The 17,403-nt window shown below is 37.1% G+C and overlaps 1 protein-coding gene across 2 annotated transcripts in view; it reads right to left on the reverse strand.

The window, feature by feature from the left end:
- The window catches only part of TBC1D5 (TBC1 domain family member 5), a 317,422-nt gene that overhangs the window by 9,445 nt on the left and 290,574 nt on the right, over window positions 1-17,403 (reverse strand). For both annotated transcript variants that reach the window (XM_058808336.1, XM_058808329.1), the window contains 3 exons: window positions 15,583-15,682; window positions 1,855-1,934; window positions 929-1,105 (listed from right to left, as the gene is read on the reverse strand). In XM_058808336.1, the coding sequence (XP_058664319.1) occupies window positions 929-1,105; window positions 1,855-1,934; window positions 15,583-15,682 (357 nt within the window). The remainder of the gene's footprint in view (window positions 1-928; window positions 1,106-1,854; window positions 1,935-15,582; window positions 15,683-17,403) is intronic.

Genomic DNA, 17,403 nt, shown 5'->3' on the forward strand with positions numbered 1-17,403 from the left:
ATGAAAATTCTCTAGCAAAGCTTTGCTTTTCAACATTACTGAGTATAAAAAAATAAATCTTGGTATTGCCTCTAATACCAAAAGACAATTAAAAAATATATTTTTAACACAGAATGTTCTAACTCAGGGGGATTGTGTGTAATAAATCAAAATGACCATGTGTCATTACTTGAAAATGAATAAATATTTCCTGTAGTTCCTAAGTAAACTTGTCAAAAGTGAACTGACTGCAGACTCAGACTTTGAGGTGATAATGCTGCCACTGATTTATGAGTGTGAGTATCAGCAGCAGGATGGCAGACTTCATAGAACTCCAACATAGAAATGAGCAGGCACAAAGGTACTTATTTTTAAGATCATGTTTGGGTTGGACTGAGGCTTAGACAGAGAGGGCCCTTTGTCTATGAACCTTTCCTATGACTGTATGCTTTGTATGTGAAAACATTGTTTACAGATTCAAGGAGAAAGTCGATACAATGAAGTAGAAGGTAAAAGCAACCTCCTTGCTATTTCCTTTTTGGCACAGGCCACGAATACACTGCAATGCAGTTAATCAGCTCTTACATAATGGGATCCTGGAGAACAAGGACAATGAGAATAATCATGTGGGAACATTTGGTATGGGAACATTTACCTGCAGTTTTTACTTTTTTTTTGTAGGAAATTAATCTGTGATTCTGTGATTCAACAGTGTTAAAGAACTCCCCTCAAATGCCTAACACTTAGACTTAAATATCTGTGTGTGGAGCATAAAGCTACAATAAAAATAATTAATCAGAGCAGGGCAGTAGCTAGAGATACACTTTTAACCCACTCTTCATATGGACCAGGAATGCTGGTATGTCCCACATAATGTCTGGCCATGCTAGAGGAAATCTCCAAAAAATGGAAGGCCATCAATGGCCTGCTTGAGATGTTTTTATTTTACCTGTTGTCCTGAGATGAACTGTTGCTTTGTCATGACAGGTCCCTTTAGAACATCACCTGCCGCCTTGTTCTGATTATTGGAACAGTAATGGTCATCAGCAATAGTAATTTGCTCATTTTCTTCAGCTTCCAGCTGGCTCTGGTTGAAACGCAATGAACCTTTCAGGATATCCTTGATCTGTTGTTGAATAGGAAAGGATGTAAGTTAAAAACTGGGAGGAACTCTACATTTTCTAAAGCTCTGTGCAGACTGCTTTCATACACCATTTCCACAAAATATTTGCTTTGAAAAGATAGGAAGCAAGTCAATATTCAGACCTATATCGGCTGAATATAGAAATAACAGTGAAATGTGGTTTCTATTAGAGTCTGGAGAACAGCTATCCAGGAAATCTAAAAAGAGTAAAACTGTTAACATTACTCCCTGCCTCATTATAGATTTAACATATGACACATTGCTCTTCATAAAATGTATTTTGAGGGAGCAGAGGGCAGTATAATCAGAGCTACAGATGCTCAGCAGCATTCTCATTTTATGTATGTAGTATTTTTTCATTTAATTCAAGATATTCAAGTGTTGTCACAATGAAATAATGGGGACACAGGCATAGTTGTTGTTTAGCAAGTACATTTGGCATTAAGAAAAATGACAGCATGGCTTAAGTCCAGCATTTGGTGTTGCACTTTAGTTTTGATCTGAGGCCTCCAAAACTTCCACAGGAGCAAATACTGTGCAAATTGTTTGAACTCTTTATAGCTGAGTTTTATTGTTACAAATAAAAATACACCACAAGGTTTGATGCACTAGTAAAACAGCTACAAGAAGACAAAATAGCAGTATACAAAAAGAATAAATAGGAGAAAAAAAGGAGAAAGGATTAATAGCTTTGAAGGGCACAAGAAGGTTAAACTATGCAATAGTAATACCTGCTTCAAACCAGCCAAGGAAACCAGGATTTCATCTTCTTTTTCCAAGCGTTCTTGCAAAATGACTTCCTGAATATTTCCTGTAACATCAAAAGAAAGATAAAGAGAGAAAACATCCTAAATAAACTCAAACGTGCTGTTACTTACTGCCGACTGATGCTTTCAAAACAAATTTCTGTGACCTGCAAACACAATTTTGCATCCAATCCTCGAGAATGACAACCTGATTTTCTGCAGAGGTGAGGCCAGCCTGAGCCTGGCACTGCTGCCAGGAAGCGTCCAGCAATGCTCTGCTCCTGCAGGACTTCTGTTACCCCTGTGTACTAAGGAACTCAGGCTACTACTGGCCCCTAGAAGACCACACCAGCCTCTGTGTTACATACAGTTTTGAACTTAAAAATGGTTTGGGAAACATTCAAAACCAGAGAAATCTGCTGCAGCTTACAGAAAGGTTTGGGTAGAAGCACAGCAATCTTCGTCTTGATCCCATGGCCATTTCAGGTGCTAGAATACTCTTCTTTGTAGAAGGACTACAAAAAGTTTCATTCCCCTCCTATTCTCTTCTTTTAGGTAAAAGACCCAGGGCAGAAGGACAGAAGGAGCAATGCAGTACCAACACTTCAGGAGACTCTTGCCTTCCATACCCACAGCATGGTCCTTCAAGGACGCATTTCACTACCCTGGTATGGAGTGTTTGCAGGAAGACAACCCCAGGCAATTCCACACTCCAACACAGCCCAGAGAAACTACAACTCAAATAACTCTGCAGACTCACTTCATTCTCTGGCCTCCCAGCTCCTGCTTTCTGACTCTTTAAGAAAACAGTAAAGATTCCTAGAGACGGATTGGCAGAATGAGATTGTATCTGTCACCTGAAAATGACAGGATACTCCTTTGTGCCACTCCTGTCTTACATATACAGACTGAGCCCAAAGCCCTCAGTGACACTCGTTATGGAAGAATGCTTTGCTGCTCATGAGAATGTGTATCCCAGGTACTTCACAATTAGAGCTTTGTACAATTAATCCACACCTGCATTGCCTTTGTTTGTCTTTAACAACATCCTGCATGTTCAGGGCCCAAATCAGTGAAAAGCCACAACTGCTGTTAACAGATGATCCTGACAAGGACAAATATGATGACACTGCCAACTCTGACACAATATGAAGTTTCAAGTAAAAGCATTGAGTAATTTGATATTTTTGTGTTTACATAATAAATAGGAATATAATGAGATGTGGGAGACAGGACAAAAAGAAAGATTAGAGGTGGAAAGGTAGATTTAGAACTCGTGTATAAACACAAGTTTGAAATTGAGTTGGGGCCAGAAATCAGTAATGGGTAAAAAGGAGGAATGGAAAGGGTGAAGAGGAGAAAGGAACCACGCCTAAGTACTAAATGAACCGCTAAAAAGCAATCTGAGACACAGAAAGAATAAAAGAGTCTAGAACCATGAAATGCAACAGCTGACAAAAGTCAAGGTGATGTGATCAAGGTCAAGAGCATCAGTGAAGGTACCATAACTCAGCTTAGCATAAGCAGCCTGACTGAACAAGGAGATCTATGTTCACATTATTTAGAACTCCTTATTTACTATACTACAGTGGCAATGTCCAGCAGCAATGTTGTACAATTGTCAAATTGTTGTACAAATGAACAATTTTACATGAGAAAGACACTGCATTATGAAGGCCAGAAATAATAAAAAACCAGATCTTTCTGCAAATATGTAGCATCTTGAATTGCAAAAATCCTTAATTATTGCAACATTTTACTTGCTTTTTTATTTTATATCTAAATTATCTATTTCCTCAATTTGGTAAGTAAAATATATTAATATTTATTCATAAAAGAGTAACTTACATTCTGTTTTCCACTGTTTGAAAGAATGCATGATTTCCTTCTTTTAAAAGGTCCATAATTTGAAACATCAGAAGTCCAAAGCCTTCATAGGCAGGACAGCCATGCCTGACCACTGCCTGAATCACTGAATTCAACAGTCTTTTCCATTTCTCAGCATTAGAAAGGAAAGTATTCCATAGTGTGTGATCCCCACATAAATCAAACCATACATTAAAAAACTAGGGCATGCACACGAACTAAGCAGATGGACCAAGAAAATAATTCAAAGCAAACCTCCAACCTGCTGAAGACTAAATGAAGGAAATATCAAAAATTGTGTGGACAAGAGCATGAAAACAAAAGCTGAAAGGTATTCCACATGATGTGGAAATACTCTACTATTATTACTGACCTTTAGAGATGTTTTGTGAATCAGTATTTAAAAATATAAGGAAAATAATTTATCCTCACTGTAAAACCCAGCTGAAACCATGTTTGATGAGCCAGTATATAGAGAAATTAAAAAAAAAATATGAATGGAATATTATAGTTACCCAGCAGTAAAAATGAATAGAAATGTTTGTATCATCACATATTTACTTTAGCAAAATTAATGCCAGATTTTAATATTAGTTTCAGAGGAAAAAAGATTAGGAGCAAAAAGGTAGGAAATACAGCCAACACTAGCAACTGAGGCATAAAGGCATAAATTGGGATGTTTTTCTCTCGTGCAATGAAACAGAAAGGAAGGTAGAATTCCTTGTGGAATTGGCAATGAATCCTTTTCTTTACTATGTCCTTCAACTGCATATGGCTTCTAATCTGCTGGCTTCATCTCTTCTGAATGCAAAGTTTTTAAACTTTCAAATAAGTGGAACCCAAATTTACCAATGCTCATTCTTCTTCCCTGGCTAGTGAGTAGGGAGGAATTAAGAAAAATAATCCTAAGGTGAGTGAAGTATATGGGCAATGTGATTTTGCATGAGTGCCTCCTTGACCACATCCTTCTGCTGGGACCCCCCTTTGAAATCCACGTGACTGGAAAGAGACATGAGAAGAGGATGGATGAAAAGAAAGTTGGTTTGTGCTCTGCAGCTGCTCTCCTGTGAATGAATGCACCAGGGCACAGCATCCTCACTGGGGGACTCTCATCCAAGGTTTTCCCACTGCTGGGGGACCACATAGGGCAGTCAGTTGCTGAGATCAAGAGGGAAAACAAGCTGTCAAGTGCAGAAAAAAGCTTGTTTTACTTTTCTGTATCTCAAAAGGTACCCTTGCAACTGGAAATACTTTAAAAGATACTATTTCAAGAGTGCTATATTGATATAGATATTGATATAATACTACTCAGCTGAAGGACTTTTACTTTAAGCTGAGATGTAAACTTTAATTATTCCTTCACAGAAGATGTTATTGCACTTTGAGAGAAGTGCTTCATGTATATGAATGAATTTGCCGCATATTGATTTTTTTCCTTATCTGTTGCTATATATCAGTACCTCACAGCTGGTTTTTTTTTTAATAAAAAAGTAACTATCTTAAAAAAACCCTGCAGATGTCAATTTGGAAGTGAAAACACCTTCCTACCTTTAAAAAAAAACCCCATTGATACAATGAATCAAACAAACAGATTATGTGATTTCTATATTATTCAAATCTGAGTCCAGTTTGATTCTGTGCTATAAATCTGTTGGCACAGCTGTTGTTATTCAAAAGTTTCAAAATCCTAATGTACAGAGTAAACAAAGGTTAAGGTCAGATATTCCTGACTGCTTTGTTTGTTTTTTTTTTTTTCTTTCTTTCAAGATTTCATTTAGCTGATGCCAAATGTTTTCTGCAGAAAAAGACAATATTTCTTTATTCAATGAAGTTCTTAGTAGGGGAAAACAAAAAGTGAATTTTGCAACTTCTCACTTGGTGGTCAGAGCACTGCTGTGAGATATACGAGATACCAGACTGCCATTACAAGACTCTGGATTTGTTTCAAAATAGTGCTAACAAAAGTCTGACTACCACAAAATGAACTGTCATACCCTGACTGTGAGCCTGACTAAGCCTCAGAAATACCAGAGCTGTTAAACCAGTTATTCTCTTCAAAAGTCAGCAACATTATCCACTTTGATGGATGCCCTCAAACCAGATTCACATCTCAAAGGATGCCTTTTATACAATGGATTAGAATTAATTTTGGGTACTTATTCTTAAATGAGCAGACCTGTTTAAGTTTGATAGACACCAGACCAGTAAATCAATAATTACTTCCTGAGTGAGACTGTGATCACCTGCCTGGATATACTTTAAATCCAACTACAACTACAGAGCAGGAAGATGCAAATGATTGCATTCATGTTCTTTTTTAAAAAATGTGGGGAAAAATTATGGCAGGTAGTGAATTTGTTAGCAACAGTTGAAACAGCTAAAAAGTAAGATTAAATATATTTTTTATTTCTTGCTCTTACAGTTATGGCAAATTGTGAATCACTTCACATGCACACTCAGTGTAGAAGTACTTTAAAAAATCACGATTTCTATTCCCTTCCCCTAAATTAATTGCTAAATTTTAAACTGAAGACATGCTATCTATAGCAATGAAAGAGGAAAAACATCCACAGCAGCTTGTAGCAGGAAAATTAGATAAAGCTTATGCTCTCTGACAACTGAAATGCTCTATATTCCATGATGGCGTGAGCGGTCAGTGCTGAGTTCCCAGGCCAGGGAAAGGGGCTACTCCAAACATTCCTCTCTGAATGTGGAAAAGCTGTTAGGTTTGGCATAATTATTTTAGAGGCTTATTAAATACAGTAACTTTCACTGAAAATTTTGCTTGCATTCAATACAGATTTTGCAAGAAACCCAACCACCCAACCGGAGCTGCACTAAATGAATGGGAAAACTTGTCTGCTGTAGACAAGGTCCCCTCAGGCATCTCTTCATGCCCATCCATCCAGAAGACAAATCTGCACTTCTCCCCTTCCACCGAGGAGGTGGGAGACAAACACCCTGCCAGATGAAGGCACAAAGCACGCTTGACGTAAAATCAGATGGATGTGGAGAAAACCCAACTTCTCTGAGGTTTTGTTTTTTCTCACTGCTGCTTTTGCAGTGCATCTCTCTGCTAATGATTTCTATTTTAAACTGGTCTCCGTGGGGCCTTTCCAGGAAGATGACTCCTGCTGACAGGAGCTAACTAGAAATAGCTGCAAGCTGTATTACGAACTCTGCTTTTCTACTACTAGCTCCTGATCAATGACTTGTGAACAAGCAACAGGGCCAGAGTCATGTTAAACTTTTTTCACCCTTTTTTTCACTACTGAGAAGAGAGCTCAAACTCAGAATGCAAAAGTACCTTCTCACTTCCATCGTAGGCAGGAGCAAGGAGAGAACTGTATTACTACACCTCTTTATTTTTCCAAAACAGAAAAGCCAAAGGTGTTCCTATATATGTCAAGGCACAGCCAACTCTCCGGACTCATATTCCAGTACTGTTGTATGATTGTCTTTATGAAATCAGGGTTTACAGAAAATGTTTCAATGTTTCCAACATTCCCTGCACAATATACTAGTGACAGCAAGACTGTCTTTTCAAGAACATTAAGGGGCTAGGAGGACAAACTGAGACTTTAGCTTCTGTTAATCAATCCTTCTCTCTCTTCACAATAAATACTGCTTTCCTACCTGAACTTGGTCTGATGAGCACAAAAATGAACTCTAGACCTTAACACTGCTTTGTGGCCTTTCTAGAAAGACGACGCTGTATGGCATAGTGATATTGCTGTTTAATAATGCAATTCAGGATGTTTCCAACTACTGCATTTTCCTTCCAGCATTAAAAATACAAATGAGAGGAGTTAAATTCCCTTCTAATACAATAGTGTTTGTGATCTAAGTGTTGATGAAGGCAACACTGCTAAGTAGCCTTTCATTTACCTCACCGTGAATGCCAACGCTTCCAGTAACAATCACACATTATATTAAAAACACCACTTAGTAACATTTGAGTCTTAAAGAACTTAAGATGCTAAAAATCTGAAATTATCTGTGAAACACTGCATTCTTCAAGATGTTTATTTGAATATAAATGATTTATACAGTGTTGAGTATAAGTGATGTATTTATACTTCTGATTCACGTGTTGTGCAGAGCACCAACACTTCATCAATATTTGAAGTGTGGCAATGCTTGTGACATCAGAGAAACAGTAGTAAAAAGTTACCAGTCATCAACCCATAGCAGGGCACAGAATTGCAGATGTATGAAGAAGGAGATTGGTAGGGTAATGAAGTCATTTTGTCCATCTATTGCTCAAAGACACAATCACTTCTTAGCTGTCAACTCTAATTTACACACAGTACACAGATTATGCTTAACATATACCTTACATCTGTATATTTATGGAAATAATGGGGAAATGAACAATTTAGTCCTACAACAATTTTGCTTCTGCTAAGGTTTTACTTCCTTAAAGCTGGAACTGGAAGAGAAACCAATGCCCAAGAGAAAGGAAAAGGAAAGGGAAGGGAAAAGAGAGGAGAGGGAGAGGGAGAGGGAGAGGGAGAGGGAGAGGGAGAGGGAGAGGGAGAGGGAGAGGGAGAGGGAGAGGGAGAGGGGAGAGGGAGAGGGAGAGGGAGAGGAGAGGAGAGTTAAGGAAAGGAAAGGAAAGGAAAGGAAAGGAAAGGAAAGGAAAGGAAAGGAAGGAAAGGAAAGGAAAGGAAAGGAAAGGAAAGGAAAGGAAAGGAAAGGAAAGGAAAGGAAAGGAAGGAAAGGAAAGAAAAGGAAAGGAAAGGAAAGGAAAGGAAAGGAAAAGGAAAGGAAAGGAAAGGAAAGGGAAAGGAAAGGAAAGGAAAGGAAAGGAAAGAGGGTGGATTGTCAGTGTACTTCAGTATAAGACAGGACGCTCACTGAGCAGCAGGGAGGAAGCAACGGGAATTCACTGAAAGTTGCAAGGAAAGCTGTTAACCAGGTAATGAGGGGCTGTGTAAGCTTCATTATTTTAATCTCCTTATCAGTCAGACTACTGGGATGAAAGCATCTGTAGGTGCCTACCACAGCGGTCTTTCAGGACTGGCATGCTTGTTATAGAAAGAAGGAGGATTCCTCTGAGTTGAACCAGCTGTTTCTGACCTTAAAAGCTACCCTTAAGTGACAAAACTGTGGTTAAAATTCATGGAACATGAAGAACTACACTTTTATTCTTCATATGTTAAAAAAAAAGAAAAATAATATATATATATGTATCTGTTAAATGACCAGAAGTGACAGTCTGAAAGTAAGTCTGTGTAACAAATATTTCTTGTATACTATGCTATACAACAAATACTTATTTCCCAGTAAGCATTCCTACATTTGATTTAATGAATTTGCTAATGTTCTTTGTTTATATGCTATTTTTGTAGGTTATTTTACACCATTATTCTGAACCAAATACAACAATCCATTAGACTCATGGGCCTGTGTTTGATGTGCCCTTTTATACTGATAGCATTTCTAATCACACTGGATTTATAAACCATGGATTATTTTATTTATGTCCCAAGCATAAGAAAACTCATTTAATGCATTTACTTACTCAACAACGCTGAAGTATTTCACTTCAGCACAGGGCAGCAAAATAATTTCCATTTCATTTTATCCTTACAAAAATGTCATAACCTTTCCTCTCATCACATGACACATAAAACAAGAATTCAGTACAATCTTGCATACATTTAACAAGCACTGTGTCCAGATCTATATTGGACAGTATGTCAATCCCTAAATACTGAGCATTAAATCAACTTCCTCCTCTCCTTTCCCCATTGTAAATGATCCTTAAAATAAAATGCATCCTTATAACAATTGCACTGACTGATAAAAGAGGAAGGAATTAAATCAGTCTAATTAAACCTTTAAAAGTGCTATTTCACACAACAACTAAAATTATACTAGCAACTATATCCTGTAAGTTTTTATTTCTTTATTTTGGTATTTTTTCTTCCTTGCTCATGGTGCTTGCAATAATCACAGTAAAAAGGTGGCTTGAACTGTTTTTAATAAAACTTCCAAATAATATTTGTCTGGGAGATGTCAGGTAGTGCTAGTGAATATACAAGTGCCAGCACTACTTGATGTTTGTGGCAGGGATGTCCTGTGATCCCATCCAAAGAACTCTCAGAAGATTAGTTTTTGTTTTTCTTGCTACCATGATGCCATAATTTCTGGGCATTTTGTAAATACATGTAATTTTTTACAGGCTACCTATGAAAGCTGACAGCTGGCATGCCATCCCAAAGGCAGGATGCTGGTGGTGTTTGGAAGGATGTGAGATGAAAACTTCACTTTTCCACATCCCTTCCATAATCTGCAATGGAGGGGTAGAGATGTACTGGAATACTGGTCAAGGACATGGCAACATATTACAGATAGCAGGAGTGAAATTAGAAAACGCACCACAAGCAAAATCCAACAGCCCTGGATGGGGAGCTCAGAGAAGGATTTATTTGCTTTGGCTTAGTGAAGCCATGATGCTTTAGTAGATGTAGGTCAGACCTAAGAGGTTTCTGTGATGTTGCCTCCAAGACAAGAAGTGATTTAAAAACCTGGATATTGAGCAACATCTTTCTGAGACCCACCTGAATCTCCCTCTGGCAGCTGGTTCAAGTTAAGCAGTAACAGTATGAAGGTGAAATTAATAAAACCAGGCAGACTTATGTTTCCTCTGTATAATTGGGCACCTTTGCACATATTTCTATGGTGTTGTGCAGAACCCTGTGAGCTAACTCTGCAGAACTGGTATGAATCCTCAGGGCTTATTAGCTGAGGCTCTGTGCAGCAAGAAAGCAGCTAAATTGCTTCTGAATCTCAGCTAGCTGGGGAAGCAACCTTCTGCATTTACATAGTGCTGCCCTTAAGCAAAAGCAAGTGGGGAATGACCTTAGTTTCTCTACTTTTATAACCTGATAAATTGCCCATCAAAAAAAAAAGTTTCTATATAAAGATCTCCATATCCAAGTTAATACGGAACCAATGTTCCTATAAATTGCTTCTCATGAGAAGGACTTACTGTGCGCTACTTGTGTAATTACTTGGTAAACTTTCCCACACTTGGAGGTCCAAAACCATGTTGGAAACAAATGTTAGGTTCTTCTGCCTGAGACAGTCATGATGAATTGGTTCCTGTCCCATATAAAGAGACAACACTTTGAAATTCAGCACTTTTCTTTCTGGAACAAAACTGGCAAGTTAATATAAAACCTCCACAATCTCTCATACTGGTACTTGCCTATGGAGGGGGAGGGCCGATACTTCTCCAGGGCTTTAGTTCACTTTTTTTGTTAAAAAGCTGCACTTTAATTGTGGGCCAGTGTGGACATGGTCCAAACCCTAAAGATATTAGAATAGCAGATGGTGTCAGATGACAGTGTCATTGGCTGGGTTCACCTGAACTGCCATCTAACAGGCTTGGGCCTGGGATGTAACAAAGCTTTGCTCTTTGAGACACTCCAGACATGCTGAAAAAACACCTCAAACTTATTCCCATGTCCCATGTGAAGGACAAGGGAGGAATCTTCCAGCAGATACTATAAGGCCATCTGAGCGCTGTTTGTGTGCGTGTCTCTTAGACATGTTTTTCATTATCTACTCTAAGACATCGTACAGATGTCACATTTACCAGTTACCAGGAAAAATCTTTTTCTGAATGCGCTTGCTAGCTTGATGCTTTTATTTTCACATAGTGCAAGAAAGGAGGAAATAATCAAAATTCTTCAAAAAAGAAGTAACATTATGACAGGTAATAAAACTGTAATACTTCAATGGTGCATTACAGCTTTCTGAATCATTGAGCCTTGAGGAATTTATGTGCACTAACAGTAGAGTATCTCCCAGAAAGAAAAATGCTTCAGAATATCACCATATTTCTGAAATCACCAATGACAATATTATTTCCTGAAAAAGGCTAGTGCTTGTGAAAAAGTAACATCAAGAAACAGTATCTGTGATGATGCTGGAGCAGTGATAGCTATGGCAACTATACTTTTTCACTATGAGCTGAGTAATATTCTGCATTTATTTTGTGAGCAAAGCCACATGACAGGTTTACAAGTTTGGATGTATCTTCATTTCAATAATGGAAAAATTGAACACAGGATTTGTTTTTTTTTTTTTTTTTGAAAGCTATGACAACCTTGTGAAAACAGGTGGGAGAAACAGCAAAATCTACTTCCCTGTATTGCTATTTTACATACCTAAATTTTGACATTTGTCCTTGTAGGTGTTAAAAGGAATTTCCCCTGAGCAGTACTCCAGTGGTTGAGGGAGAGAGAGAAGAAAAGTAAAGCTCTTTCTAACGCACAGCCCTAAGATGGAGAACAAGATCACAAAATGACTTTCCTCCATTTTAATAATGAACCCCATATTTCTAATTTATACCCATAGCACTTTGTAGCAATATTTCAGAACCATCATTCATTGCCATGGTAACATGCCCCAATAATACAAGCAGTTAATTATGTCGTTGCCATGTTGTAGACAGTGGGGTTTATTTACAGAAGGAGATAAACATTTAATGAAAGCATCTCTGAACATATGAACAAAATAAAAACTGCCATTCTGTCCCTCATAGTCAAAACAGCATAGATAATTTCATGGTTATTTTGATAATTTCTCAGCTACAACACATCATCTCTGTAATGAAGTAACTACATCTGACTGTCATCTGGATTCCCCTAGTAAGGGAAAGAACCAGAGAAAAGACAGACAAAAAATCCTCAACTCTCTCATAATAATTCATGAGAAGAATATTCTATAATTGTTTGATATTGTGATAATTTTGTGGCAAATGATCACTGGACATGCATTTTTAAAAGCCTGAATTAACATTGTTTTGTTATAACGTGAACTGCAAACGCAATGCATCCTACAAGAAAATGACTATTGGTTGAGTAATAATGTCTGAAAAGGCAGGTTTACAGCATCAATCTAAAAAAAAGGGAGGTTTTTAAGAATAAGCACCTAAATTTTATCAAATTTAAAAGGCAGGCCTGCCTGCTTGACTGACTTAATCATAATTCACAGAAATGTTGTCTAACTCTTTGCTGAAAGAATTAGTTCTGTAAGACTACCCAACTTTTATATGTCTGCAATCAGATATATACAATTTTTATAAACAATTTAGACAACCATTACATATATGATGGTTATATCTGCATTTAGAAGGCCAGAAGAAAACGGAGTACATCACAGAGTTACCTGAATTATTCAGCTAAAATGCCAATTGGCAAGAAGTGAATTTTAATATCGTCAAAAACAAGGAACACAGGCGGAAAAAAACATTTCCTGATTTTACCCACAGGATAAATGCCTCTGTTTAGAAAGCTGTGATTCACCAAATTTAAAGGTCATAACATATTATCACCTCAAACTATCACTGCATCAAAGACCACTAATGTGATGCTGCATTACAAATGTTTAAAAAGAGCAATGCCACAGGAGAGTAGAGAGATGACCTTCCCTGAACTAAGTAACCACTTTCCTGGGCCCAGTGCTGGTACAGCATGTCCTGATACAATTAACCCACTTAAAAAGACATATGAAAATCCTGAAGAATTCAAAGGAAGACCATAAAAATGATGTGGTCTAAAAAGTAACTCACATAAAATAAAATGTAGTGTTCTATTTAACAAAACAGTGCTGAGAGATTACTTTATCACTGGATATAGGTAAATTAAATGACGATTTTTAACTTTGTTATTAAAAATGCTACACGAGCCAATAGCTGGGTGATGAAGTCAGAAAAATTCAGCCCAAGAGGAAGAAGTAATATCCCTGAAGTTAAGATTTTACAGTTTACAAGAGGAGTGATATAACTCATCTGCTCTGCAGTTTCTGAAACAAAGCCATTTTCATGGGTAAATGGATACCTGGGGGACAATCAGATGTAGGTACCTCTGCTAACTTTTCCCTTTAGAAATAACCAGATATGCTCTTGGGTTTTGTTTTGCTGCCCTTCTCTGAAGCCCTGAGCAGTGTATGGATTCTGGAGACATTCCTCAGGGGGTGTTCTATGATGCACCAGAGAATCCATTTTCTAGCACAGCCTCCTGGGATTTTTCCACATCATCAAGAACTGTGGTGGGTTTTTTTTCCCTGCCTTCATGTGGATCATCTGCTGGTTGATTTGGGCATACCTTAACTCATAAATTTGCTACAAATGTAGAGGCTGTGAAGGTTGGTGGTGTCTCTGTCTCTCTTGTGCTGTTTATCACTTGTAACTGTTAATCTCTATAGGATATAAACACTCCAGTGTAAGACAAGTTTACAAAGTTAATAGTCCATGATGTTGACAAGACATGCAGGAATATTGTGAAGAAGTACAGGGAGTAGACATGGAAGAGACTAGGCTGGCAGGCTCTGAGAGTGTTGCAGGGGCATCACAATACACCCAGGACACCCCACAGCCAAAGCACTAAGTGGGATGGCTTTCCTTGTCCTGTGAGGGTAACAAACCCCTCCACAGTGCTTCTGGGAAACTGCTGGCCCTAAATGCTTTTGTTTCTAATATGTTTGTGAAAAAGGGTTTAACCCCTTGATATGATCACAGATCATATGCTTTCAGTTCATGAATCCAGTGCTGAAAGGCAGATTGCTTCAAGGAGATTTGTCTGGGTTTATTCTGATTCCTGGTGCAGCTATAGTTGGTGAAATATTTATGCTTGGAACTGAAACCCTTGCTAAACACTCATTGTCTTCTTTCCAAGAGGAAAGAAACTTCAGTTGTTCTTCTTGACACAGCAATCTTTTCCCCATCATTTCAGTAGTTAATAATTTATCCCTTTGCTTGCTTCTAATCTCATCATTAGTCATGTGCCTTCACAAAAGCAATACAATACATCAGACTAAAGCTGTCAGGGTTAGAGGTTTAGACTTGGCTTTTCAAGGCTGTAATTCCCAACTTTCAAGCAATACAATATTTATAGCTTTTCCTAGGTTTGTAACAGTGGCTAGTAAAACACCCACATGAAAAAAAATACAATTACCATATGGTTTTCACATTTGAACTTTCTGGCCTGACAAACTTAGGTATCACATGCTTAGTTCTACCAACTGAAATCTTCAACTTTAATTTATTTTGCTCAGATATTGCAGGCCATAAATAAATTTAAAATTATTGCAGTTTTGCCCTGATTTCTCAACAATGGTGCTTTTTCACATAACTAAATATACCAACATTTAGAGTTCAGCTCAACATAGTTTAAAACCACGACTTTTATCAAAACTTGGTTAAAAATATTTATGGTCGATGTGAGAAATTTTTTTGTTTACTTTCTCTTGCAAGATTTGTCTTGGCAATATGTAGGCAGGATTTTGGACTGGAGTATTTGTGGATTCTGTTCCCAATGTATTGACTTTTATCTTACTATACTTCTGTTCTGAGAAAAATATCAAACTATCCAGCCTACAGTAACATTTTGACATATCAAAGGTAATCGTAGATCATAAAAATGTTACATTTAACGGAAATATATGAATACTATACAACTATCACTACACACATCAAGTATCACTGTGGGGCTGTTAAACTGCAAGTGGACTTCAAGTCTGTAAGTTCACAAGGTTTGAGCTCCAACAAGTCTCTTATAATACAAGAAATCAAAGATATCTGTGCTAAAATGCCTCTGCTTCTTATTAGTATCATCAGCGGCTATCCTACTCCCAAGTTTAAAAGTGTGACAGAATAAAGATAGAGAGGCTGGCAGCATCTGATAGAACAACTGAGTACATCAATTCAATCTTTATCATGGCTTATAAAATAATATGCACTGTACTACATAAATATTGTTTTAGTTCTAATACAAACACTGAAAGAGCCTTTGCAAAGATTTACAGGTTAATTCAAGGTACTGCACTTACCAAGATGCGTGTTCATCATCTTTGCACAATATTTACACATGGCTTCCAAATCATTTAGCTGTCCTTGTAGGAATGAAATCTGGGCCTCTAATTCCTCCTCCTACAATGAAGAGATTATTAGCATTAAAATCTCCAAAATTTCTATAATGCAGACTAAAAGTAGTAGGTTAATGCTTGACATGCTTAGACCTCTTTTAACTTTTTCTATTACTTTGTTCTTGGAAAATTTTGTCACTTCATTGAAATAGAGTTTGGTTTTAATCTCTCCGTGTTTAATAGTACTACTCTTTTCTTTTTTTTTCTAAGAAATTAAATAAAAATCTATCTACATTGACTTCAGAAAGGTTAATGATTCAGGATTCTTTTATAGACCAGCTACCTGGTTTCACTTGTGCAAACACAGTACCACAGCACTGGCTGAAAAAACTCACCAAATGTGAAAAATTTTAATTTCTTTTAGAGTAACTTCCTCAGCTATTCCTTTGAAACCCTTTTTTTATTTTGAATTTCAAGAGGCATATTTCATGAGACCTAGGACTGCATCTCAAGGATGCATTACTGCCATATATTTTGGTACACTTTTTTTTGTAATCATCCATCATCCTCTATCTGTATTTAATCCCTACATTTGTCTTCACAGCCAGCTTCACTTTCAGACACCATCATACATAATATTTAGGTGAAAACTATTTTTAACACACATAGTATAAAGCAGTTACTCTAAATTATCAAGTTAAGGTTAAAAAAATATGCATCAACTATAATTTAAAATAGTAATTAAAAAAATTGATTTTAAAGACCAAGAGAAGCATTACTATCCATGCCCTGTCTATGCAATGGGAACTACCTCAGCTAAGAATTCCTCTTTGAATGTCTTTGTTTGCTGGTTTACAAATCCATCCAGTCTTGACTTTGAAGACCATATTACAGAGGAAGGTCACCACTCCTTTGGAAAAATTACTTCAAAGCTAAGTCACAAACAGTATTAAGCAGGCTCTAGTTTAAGTATGCAGTTGAATTAAAAATATTCAGAGAAAGCCAAAGAAACTTTTTAGCCTCCTGTTTTTCTTTGGAGCTTTGCAGTTCTATCACAGTCTTGTTTGATGGAGATCACTGAGAATTAGAGACTGAATTACTTTTCAAATGAAAAAAAAAAACCAAAACCAATCAGCAAGAATAAATAGAATGAGTCAGTCTTGATTTAAAGATGTAAGTGATCTTAATCTCCATCAGAAACCAAGTCAGAACCAAATTAAGGAAACTTTGCACTAATATATCATAAATCCAAAAGCAATTGATGAATAAAAAGCAATGTAACTGTAGCATTATCACTTTATCACCTTTTGCCTACCAGCTTTTTCCTTGCACCTAATAGATATGAAATATTTTTTCCTTGCTATTTCTTTATATTATATACTCTCACCTTTTTCTTCTTATCCTCATACTTTGACCACTTGGACCTCAAAGGGATTTTTGCCAATTTAGAATTGCTGAGTGACCTCATTCAAAGTCTGCGGTTCTGTCACAGCCTGTACAAGCATATCTGCATTGACATTTCTATTCAAGTGATGTTCCTGCAGAAGACCTTTTTCTAGTACAAACAGCTATTGACTGCAAGAAATAATCTACCATAAATTTTAAACTCCCATTGGCACTGCAGCTGTAAGATAGGGAAAAGTGAAAATATTTGAGTATTCTACTATAAAAAACCACAATCAAATTCTAAAATCATTAGCCAGTAATTGAAGCCCAGTTTATCTCCTACAAGTGAATAAGAAAATTTAACTTCTTGTAATAAATATTTCCATGTCTCCTAGACTA

The sequence above is a fragment of the Ammospiza caudacuta genome, chromosome 1, assembly GCF_027887145.1.
Source record: "Ammospiza caudacuta isolate bAmmCau1 chromosome 1, bAmmCau1.pri, whole genome shotgun sequence".
Taxonomy (NCBI): Eukaryota; Metazoa; Chordata; class Aves; order Passeriformes; family Passerellidae; genus Ammospiza; species Ammospiza caudacuta.